The sequence below is a fragment of the Phoxinus phoxinus genome (genome assembly GCF_949152265.1).
Source record: "Phoxinus phoxinus genome assembly, chromosome: 14".
Lineage (NCBI taxonomy): Eukaryota > Metazoa > Chordata > Actinopteri > Cypriniformes > Leuciscidae > Phoxinus > Phoxinus phoxinus.
The window spans coordinates 34,384,255-34,394,837 of NC_136889.1; the positions used below are offsets into that span (position 1 = coordinate 34,384,255).

Here is a 10,583-nt window from a genome sequence, read left to right on the forward strand (position 1 = left end):
TCGGCTGGAGGAGTGTCCTGAGCATGTACAGGTGTTCAGCTCTCACTCCAGTCAATCATTATATCCAGTATTATCGACTCAAAAACACACTATTGTGCTGCGGTGTGACCAGAACACACTGAACACTTTTTTATATTTTCCTTAGAAAATACCATACTAAGAGTTATTTTGATGCATGCTGGGATGGCGACTGGTTTTGAGTATTTCCCAGTGGAATAGGCTTTATTTACACATTATCAGGGGAACTGCCAATAATAACGGCCTGGAAACTATTCTCCCGTCATGTGTGACTGACAACAGCATTTCAAAACAACTGATGAATTACTAATGCAGGCTTTTGTTGCTCTGAACGTGTAAAGAAAGAGCAGTGGAAAGCGGTCGGAGTGTGTGGGTGTGTTTGAAGGGTGGTCGCTCACACACACACACACACACAGCATGGCGCAGGGACACGGAGGCCTGGATCTTCTGCTGCCGGAGGAGAAAGGAGGGACGCTGTATGTGTTGATGCTGCTCTCCTTCTTCCCTCTGTACTGCTGGCTCCGTGGAGGAGGTGAGTCTCCAGTCTCTGCTTTACTGTGTCCAGAGAGGACAGTGGTCACAGGACAGTGGTGTGGTCACAGGACAGTGGTCACATGACAGTGGGGGTTATGGGAACGGGACACGACTCGGGACGGATCCGCTCTGAGCTCCAGCTCTGATATTAATCATATTTTAAGCGTGTTTTACACTTATATCAATGTTGTTCTTTTGTAAATAAATGCTAAGATGTCAAATTATTGGCTTTAAAAAAGCACAAAAGTTTTAAGCCTATATTTGTTCTCTGTACACCACAGTTCAAAAAAAGTTTGGAATAGTAATTAAGATTTATTAATGTTTTATTAATGTTCAAAATACGGTAAAAACAGTGAAATATCATTATAATGTAAATCATCAGTTTTCTATGTGAATATACAGGAAAGTGTAATTTATTCATAGATCAAAGCTGAATGTTCATCATCATTACTCCAGTCTTCAGTGTCACATGATCCTCCAGAAATCAGAATAATATGATGATCTGATGCTCAAGACACATTTATGATTATTATCAGTGTTATAGTTATTGTGGAAACCGTGATACACTCTAAAAAATGCTGGGTTGTTTCAACCCAATTTTGGGTAAAATATGGACAAACCCAAACAATGGGTTAAAAATGTAACCCAACGGTTGCGTTATTCCACATTTGACCCAAAATTGGGTTGAAACAACCCAGCATTTTTTAGAGTCAAATGGTCTGGTCAGTAAGATATTTCATCAAGGATGCATTAAATTGATCAAACATAACATTAAAAACATTTATAATGTTATGTTACAAAAGATTTTTCATACAAAAAAACTTTTAATATGTCAGTTTGGTGATCAAAGATGAGTTTTAAGGGATACAATTATTGACTACAGAGGGACTTTAAATTAATTCTGTTCTTTAGAAATTTCTATTTATCAAATAATCCTGAAAACAATGTATCATGTTTTTTTCTACAAAAATATAACATTGATAATTGATATTTTCAAGATTGATAATAATATGAAAACAACAGGTTTGTTTGCTAGAGCTTCAGCACCATGGCATAACGAATGAAACCGGTTGTGTCTCATATCTTCTGATGCATTGAGTGATTGAGATCAAACTTGAGCTGTTTGGTCACATGGACTGTCTGATGTGATGTTGTAGTTCACAGTCACAGCGCCACCAGCTGGCAGCAGGAAGTGTGTGACAGCAGCCTTGAAATCGTTCGTTCACTTCAGACTCGGTCAGAATAATGTCAAGGCACGGCTGGTGTAAAACTGCCAAAGGATGTCTTAAATCGTGTTGACTCAGGTGTTTTTGAGGCTATTCACAAAACTTGTTATATATATTGTTTTCATCAAGCTTGAAAATTTTCAGAACTACAGGCATTAGCTCCGACCAACAGGAAGTCGACCAAATCGGTGAATCTTTTGAATCCAAAATGTGAATCTTTGGAAAATTGCAGACTATGTTTTTTTAAATATTCCTCCAAGGGGATTCATGCGATTCTCACCAAACTTGGTAAAGATGACCCCAAGACATAGAAAACGCAAAATTGCGAACAGATTTTTGATATCTTAAACGGTGTTGCCATGGCGATGGATTAAATTAATGACAAAAATGGGAAACTGGAAGAGTCTCATATCTTCTAAGTACATTGTCTGATTTGGATCAAATTGGTGTTGTATGTTTGCTCATGAGGGCCGATCACATCGTGGTTGCTATTGTGGTTCACAGTCATAGCGCCACCAGCTGGCAGCAGGAAGTGCGGCATAAAATTATTACTGGAGTTATGTTTTATAAAAATTAATTACTTTGCACCTAATATTGCATATTTTGAAAGTTTGATTTATCACTAAAGCGCTAAGCACCACACTATAAGAATAAAAATATATATATTATATATAAATATATATAGTAGTCAACATTTTAAGTGGATCAAAAAAGTTAATCAAAGTTGTCCTGAGACAAGAACGGGTATTGTTCACAATTCATGTAACTTTTATGAAAGGTTTTGATCCACTTCAAATGTTGACTGCTATATATACATTTAATGAGAGGTTGTTTCTCTTACAGAGACCAGAGAGGATGAGATCGAAATTTCCTTCGTCTGCCATCGACCTGAAGGTCTGGAAACGCTGCAGGAGGAGACCAGATTCAGCAAGAAAGAGCTGCAGTTCCTCTACAGGGCCTTCAAAAATGTGAGTGATCCTCTACTAACATAATATAAGGTGGAAAGCCAGTGCATCTGCTGGGAATATCACCATCTTATGGAGCAAATAAGTGTTACTATTTGGTCTACGTTTCGATTTTATTCTTAATTCACTGTATATTGTATTGTGTTGAAGGTTGTCAGTGTGTATGTTAGGAACTGGTGTGTGTTTCAGGAATGTCCCAGTGGAGTGGTGAACGAGGACATCTTCAAACTCATTTACTCTCAGTTCTTCCCACAGGGAGGTGAGACAGCATTGCTCCAATATACCTGCTTATTATATCTCTATATATTCATATTTTTGTACATAATATAATGTTAATCTTTTTTTATTTCAATGAATTATCAAGTAATGCTTATATTTATAACAATCAATTAGGCAGGCTAGGCCAGGAAGGGGGATCACAACTGCAGCAGATTTACTTTTATTCATAAAACAAAGGCTTTTCAGCAGGCGAGAATCAACATAACAGCTTTGCTAAAGTGAAGACCATAGCAGACAGTGAGGAGAACTAAACCGAGTGCTAAAAACTAAACACAAGTGCTGCACATCATTACCATAATTTCGAAATGACAACACGTGACTTTTACTTGGAATTTTTCACGTCCTTGAACGGGAAACTATGCGTTTCAATGAACACGATCACTGTCAACGGCCAACTGAATCTGGTGATACAGCGGTCATGGTACAGGAGCTCTCAGAAAATTCCCAGTTTACAAGCTGAAATTATGAGTTATATGAGGACGTAAATGCTTTTTACAAATTGGAATATCATAATAATGTTAGAGTTAGAGTTTACATCATGGTGTAAACTCACTTAAGAAACAGGTGCGCAAAGCAATCAGTAACCATAGCAACAAACAATGGCATAATCAGTAACCTTGAAACATAAACCTGATCATCTACCTGAAGGTCTAGACTCCTTGGCTCTGATTTTTAGGGCTCCAAGCTCTGACGTCACTGAAACACAATTGTTTTTGATTAAATTATTATTATTGTTTTACTTCCCTAAAAATGTGTTTGGAGTAAAAAACGTAAATCACAAATATCTGAAACTTGGCTGGAGGATTCACCATCCATCCATCCATCCATCTTCTTCCGCTTATCCGGAGCCGGGTCGCGGGGGCAGCAGTCTAAGCAGAGATGCCCAGACTTCGCTCTCCCTAGACACTTCCTCCAGCTCTTCCGGGGGGACACCGAGGCGTTCCCAGGCCAGCCGGGAGACATAGTCTCTCCAGCGTGTCCTAGGTCTGCCCCGGGGTCTCCTCCCGGTGGGACGCGCCTGGAACACCTTCCCGGGAAGGCGTCCAGGAGGCATCCGGAACAGATGCCCGAGCCACCTCAGCTGACCCCTCTCGATGTGGAGGAGCAGCGGCTCTACTCTGAGCTCCTCCCGAGTGACCGAGCTCCTCACCCTATCTCTAAGGGATCGCCCAGCCACCCTGCGGAGAAAGCTCATTTCGGCCGCCTGTATCCGGGATCTTGTCCTTTCGGTCTTGACCCACAGCTCAAGACCATAGGTGAGAGTAGGAACGTAGATTGACCGGTAAATCGAGAGCTTCGCCTTGCGGCTCAGCTCTTTCTTCACCACGACAGACCGGTACATCGACCGCATTACTGCAGCAGCTGCACCGATCCGTCTGTCAATCTCCCGTTCCATCCTTCCCTCACTCGTGAACAAGACCCCAAGATAATTGAACTCCTCCACTTGAGGCAGGAACTCTCCACCAACCTGAAGTTCAATCCTGAAGATTAGGATTCACTAATCATGTGCAAACAATAAATAAGCATATCGTCACAAAAATATGGGCTAGAATCAAAGAAAACAAAAACTCAAAAAATCCTTTTCCTCCTAAACTATTTGTCCTGTTCATCTTACATGTATGGCCAGGGAATAATTTAGTATGTATCATGCTCTCTCTCTCTCTCTCTCTCTCTCTCTCTCTCTCTCTCTCTCTCAGATTCAAGCAATTATGCACATTTCCTATTTGAGGCATTTGATACTAACAAGAATGGCTGTTTGAGTTTTCAGGTAAGCTGTAGCCTTTCGTTTGAGGTGCTGGCGTGATAAAGTGAACATTTGAGAGCCAGGTTTTCTTTCTAGACCAGTGGTTTTCAGTCCTGGTCCTGTTTGTCTTCACACTTGATTCAGATCATCAGCTGGTAGAAAACTCTCCATGAACTCAACTAAGAGAGACAGAGAAATTTTGAAGAACCTAAAACACTCTCTAGTAAAGATTTATTTATTCAGCAGATTTATTTTTCTTCTTCTGTTGTTATTGTTCATTTTACAGGAGTTTGTTGCTGGACTGTCACTCATCCTTAGAGGCTCAATGTATGACCGGCTAAATTGGGCATTTAATTTCTATGACAATGATAAAGATGGATTCATCACAAAAGAGGTTTGTTGATGGGGTCATCAGCATTCACATGAATATATCGCATTGCTGTGCATAGAGAGACCAGTGTAAAAATATCTGTGTATGTGGTTTCGGTCTCTCAGGAGATGATGAAAATCATGCAGTCGATTTATGATATGATGGGGAAGTACGTGTATCCATCCATGCATGACGATATTCCCAGAGAACATGTGGACCACTTCTTTCAGGTGAACTCAAACACACAGGAATTTCAATACATTCAAATAGAACCAAGGATGCGTGTTCTTGTGCCTCAATAATAACAAAGTCCATAGGACAATACATAGGAACATAGGACAGGCAGGGCCAAGGTGGAGAAGAATGTGGCAGGAGCCAGGGCAGAATCTCCAGCAGGAGGGCCAGGATCAGACCTACAGTGGAGGGGGGTGGGGGCATGATGGAGGCGTAGAAGCTGAAACCAGGGGGCGACTGACTACAGGGTGCCAGAGGACTGAGATCAAGGCGGAGCGAATGAGGACTAAGGCGGAGCTGAAGGGAAGGAGGAGCCCACCGGAGATGAAGGGGTAGAGGGACAAAGTCCTGGAAGTCAATGGCACAGGTAAAGCGACAACTGACCAAGGCGAAGCCAGAAAGATAAAGAAGCCCGGTGAAGTTGTTGGGATGATGGTCCTGGGTGAAGTCAAGGTGGAGCCGACTGGTCCACAGCCCGAGGTGAGTGACGAGAACTAGTGGGTCGACACTCCAGGGCTAGACTGGCAAACACTGGCGAGCCCTGGGCACATCCAGGCGGGGAGGCAGAGCCAGCATGGAAGGAGCAGAAGGGCTGAGAGGAGACAGTGCAGGAAGGGCTGAAGGACTGGGCAGTGCGGACAGGAATTTCACGAATAACTCTCTAGGTAGACACAGGACAGACAAATCTCTCAGGAATGACATTCTTGGCCGACACAGAGCAGGCAGATCTCTTAGTAATGTCCATCTTAGCGAACATGGAACAGGCAGAGATTTCTCAGTAGGTTGACTTGACACAGACAGAGGAGGTGGGAGTGGGAGGCAGGACGGGAACACAGACTCCAGTTACTCAGTGCTGGGTGATGTAACAGGTTCAGTGCAGGGTGGCAAGAGAGGCAGGATACACTCACTCTCAGTCAGTCTGTAAAACCAGTAAATCTTCCTCTGCCACAGTAGAGGAGGTAGGGCTCCACTTCATCCCCTCAAACTCCACCAAGATTCCCTCTGGTTGACGATGTGGCCAGCTCACACACCTGGTCAGACGTTTCTTCGGGCTCTGGCTCCGGGATGATCCTTGGCACAGTCTCTTTCCTCACTGGTGCTGATATCGTGGTGGGCTCTGGCTCCACATCTACGGTGGGCTCAGGTTCGTCCATCGCTGTGGTGGTGGCTGCGGCTGGCACGCCGTTTTCCTCCTCACTCTCTCAGATGCTGAAGGGGGAACCATTGTGGAGGAGTATCCACTCCACATACTCTTTAAAAGTCACTAGAGGCTCGACTCCTGGCAACCGCACTCTCGTCTCAGCATTCAACCTTATCCGGAAAAAGCACACACAGACAGGCGTCATCGTAGTGGACAAGGTGGTGGAGATCCAAAAAAGCCAGTGTGTGCCTTTCTAGAGACTGGTTCCCCTGCAAAAGATACGATCTGCTGCTAGATCAATATTTGGTCAGCTCTTCTGTCACAGTCCAGTTGAAATAAAATGTGAGGAAACGATCTAAGCGTAGCAGTATAACGTTTTTATCAAACACAAGAACAGAACCACCGGGATAGGCTATAACGGAACGAGAACTGACAAAGAACCGAAAGTAACACAGGGCTTAAGTACACAACTCAATTAAATGAACCACATGTGTAACTGAATCAGTCACCAAGTCAACAAACATGGTAATTAACACAGGCTGGAAAACTAGAAAAAAGGAAACATGCATAAAACACAGGAAAACTAAACATAACCCTGACATCTATAAAGAACCCCTAGGTTTTTGACTCAATTTTAAAGAACCCTTTGTGCCAAAAGGTTCTATTAACAGAAACATTTAATAAATTATTGCATAATACTTTCATGTTAAACAGGTTGTTTTAATTATTTGCAGTGATAAGTATGTTAACGAATTGTTTAATTCATAAAATGTAATCAAAATAAAAAAAAAGACTTAAAACAAAATTAACTGAAACTAAATCCATAAAATGATCCCATGATGGGAACCGCTAAAAGGTTCTATGTATGAAGCGCCTGAGAGAACCCTTTAAGCTTCTATATAAAACCTTTTATATAATAGTGAATAAAGCAATTGTAAGATGATGACTTTGGCAAACTGCATTTGCGCTAATTGCATGGCTGTAAATGTAAGAGTCCAAGGCTCGAAGTCATCCTGAACTTGATCATTTTTTTTCCCAGAAAATGGACAGAAACCGTGATGGAGTGGTCACCATTGAGGAGTTCATGGAGTCATGTCAAAAGGTTCATCTCTATCACTCATTACTGTTATCCGAATGCAATACAAACAAATTCAGACATAAAATACTTCAAGCGAGAGTTGCAGAAAGCAGGTTTAACTTACCATGACATAAATCCTGAGTTCATTAAGCAGCAGACATTGTCCCTTTAACTCATAACCAGTATAACTGTATACTGTGGCAATGCATCACACTAAATAGCTTTTTTTTTCATACAGAAAACTAAAACGACACTGAACCATGAACAGAGAAAACTTAGGGCTTAAATACACACAAAGTAATCAACGGAACTAAGAACAGGTGTAATATTAATGAGTAACTATGGAAACTTACTAGCAAACCAAACTAACTACCAAACCAAAACAGGGATCAGAATGAAAACAAAAACAAAAAACAACGAGACTGTCTTGGTTATCAGTTGTTGATTACTAACATACCCTGAAAGTTCCCCCAGTTTTGGGTCATGAAAGCTGAGCAGCTTACTTCAGGATCTGCTTTCTGTAATATCCCACAGGAAAGTGTGACTCTTGCCAATTACTCTTCTTTCTTTTCTATTTATTTAAGGATGAGAATATCATGCGGTCAATGCGTCTGTTTGACAGCGTCTTTTAGGAGTTTCTGCCCGGCTATGGATTTCAGAACCACATTCTTCTCTCTCCATCAAGAAGTTATTCATTTCCCATATAGCCCTATATAGGACTCCCTAGATAAACTTATTTTGACCATCTTCCCTGAAGACAGAGACGCAATTTTTTTAAAGAGCAAGTTTTTGCTTCTTATGGAAACATCAGTGTGCAAATATATGTTTTAGTTTTATCCATACGTTTATTGATTTTTTTTTATTCTATTTCATTGTTCCAAATGCCAGTGACGGTTAAAGTTAAAAAGGGTCACGCGCTTGCGTAAGATAAGAGAATATTCAGGGGAGTAGTATAGAGCTCAATGGTTAACCGTGGTTCTGATCATCTTCTTACTGTGTTTAGCTGTATTTGCTGTGTTTGAGTCTAAGAACGCTCATTGGATTCCAGAGTGTTTGGATTATAGGTGACAAGCTTGTTAGCTAAACATCCCCATTGAGTGCTATTTACCCCATTGGCTGAACAGGGGTCTCAGTATATTATTAATACTATGGCTGCATGCTACATGCTAAGTCACATGTCCTACCTGTTTGGGTATTGACCATCTCCAGGAGGCTCTAACAGATCCTTGTCCCGAGTGTAGCATTATAAAAGTGAGACAACAACGATTTGCAGGATTGGAGGATTGGCCTGAGCAAGGTCAATATTCCTTATTGGAAGACACATCATCCCCATTGTCCCAGTCTCAGCAGTCCCATAGTGATGAGGGCTCGACCTCTGGACCCACCTTTCCCAGTTCTGGGTCCTTCAAACCTTGTGCGCCGTACAGTTTCTCGGCCAGAGAATTTATTGAAGCCTGTTTGCCCCCACTTTATGGATGTAGTTGTTTCTGCATTTTGTTCAGCCCCAGCAGCTGGATCGGACAGGGTGGCACGTACTTTGGCGGCAATGGCCGATGCACAGGAAATGAGTCTTGGTTATATGCCTCCAGTAGAGACATGTATATCTTCCTAGGTAGAGTCCCCTGATGAAGCCCTCAAACAGAATCTTTGATGTTCCAACGCAAAATGCAGACATTCCAATGACCTGGAACTCTTTAGCTCACTTGATGCTTTCACTTAATTTATCTATGACTAATTCTGCCACCCTCCATCCCATCCCACACCCCCTGGATGGTATAGTATTAGAGCTGCTCGATACTTTCTGCAGGCTTTAGGTCAATCACCTTTTCTAGTGGCAAAGCTCTTGGACTACTGGCGCCGGCTAGACGCCAGTAGTCCAATTATTATCTAGGTAATCAACTTGATAGCATGTGTTCAGAGCCTTACGAGCCTCTCGAACAAGATTTATATCAAGTATCTCTCTACGAACACTGCCATTCTTTTGGCCATAACATCAGCCAAGAGGTGAGTTGCAGTCATTCCACAATGCATTTGGCAGTGACCAGATGATAATAATGCTATGCTTTGGCCAAACCCAGCTTTTCAGCAGCCTAAGGTGTCAACACAGTACGCTCAACGCTGTGTCCAGCACGAGCGTTGCGGCGATATGTGTCAACAACAGTGTCGTGGCACACCACCGACTAGTTGTTAATCTGTTTTTTGGTCCCTGTCGGAGAGGTGCATCCTTGTCTAAGTAACGACTATCTCATTGGGTGGCCTCCTCCCTGTCCCTTTACCTCTGTACAGATAAAACGTCATCAAAATTATTCCAGTTCGCATGGATCCGCAGAAATGACTAAAATTCTGTAGGCTATTATGCAGGCCAGAGTAGTAATTTGCCGATATCACTTTGTAAAGAAAGACTACGTGCTTGTGCACATAAATATTCAACCGGGCATACCTATAGACTAAACACGTAAGATGCATGTGCACGCCGTCACTGTTTTGGCGGATTCACGTTTTTGACGTTTACACGGAGATGATAATGTTTTATTTTATATTTTTAGAAAACTTGCACCTTGAAACCTATTTCAAAGTTTTCGACCTCGAGCCACCAAACACTTGTCGTACAAATGAACGACTGGAACACGTTAAAAGTTTTCTGTTTTCAGTTAAACGGTGTCGTGTAAGCGGCCTATTCTGTATATATTGCCAAAGGCAAGGCATCATACTTATTATTTTCTTCATTATTCCGCCAAAGGTTTGACGCGCTACTCCTCCTGCAGCTTTTGTCACGGAACCACGAATGAGGCATCAAATCGTGCAGATTATTGAGGAAAGGTGTGCTATGACTTTTATAAGCAATCAGGGGTACGGTGTTCGCCCCAGGGCCGAAAAAGCCCATAGACTTAACTTTGACGAGTCATAGCTCAGAGCGTGGATTTCGCAGAAATGTGTGATTTACCACATTTGAAGAGGCTGACAGGCTCTGTCAGAACATACCTCACAATGGGG

At 42.2% G+C, this 10,583-nt stretch overlaps 1 protein-coding gene across 2 annotated transcripts; it reads left to right on the forward strand.

The window, feature by feature from the left end:
* Positions 1 to 339: 339 nt before the first annotated feature.
* LOC307010534 (A-type potassium channel modulatory protein KCNIP2) lies at positions 340 to 8,429 on the forward strand. Of its 2 annotated transcripts, XM_079635321.1 has the most exons (8): positions 340 to 550; positions 2,622 to 2,746; positions 2,933 to 3,002; positions 4,720 to 4,790; positions 5,053 to 5,160; positions 5,262 to 5,366; positions 7,551 to 7,613; positions 8,174 to 8,429. In XM_079635321.1, exons 1-8 carry the CDS (start codon positions 436 to 438, stop codon positions 8,219 to 8,221), a joined length of 705 nt encoding a protein of 234 aa, XP_079491447.1. In that variant the 5' UTR covers positions 340 to 435; the 3' UTR covers positions 8,222 to 8,429. The 2 variants fall into 2 exon arrangements, with proteins under 2 accessions (XP_079491447.1, XP_079491446.1); XM_079635320.1 differs by lacking the exon at positions 8,174 to 8,429 and having other exon boundaries at positions 433 to 550; positions 7,551 to 7,781.
* Positions 8,430 to 10,583: the final 2,154 nt, after the last annotated feature.

Coding starts and splice junctions, on each gene's coding strand:
- LOC307010534 (XM_079635320.1), top strand. CDS start 436: ATGGCGCAGGGACACGGAGGCCTGGATCTTCTGCTGCCGGAGGAGAAA. Junction 551..2,621: donor CTGCTGGCTCCGTGGAGGAG/GTGAGTCTCCAG, acceptor TTTCTCTTACAG/AGACCAGAGAGGATGAGATC. Junction 4,791..5,052: donor ATGGCTGTTTGAGTTTTCAG/GTAAGCTGTAGC, acceptor TTCATTTTACAG/GAGTTTGTTGCTGGACTGTC.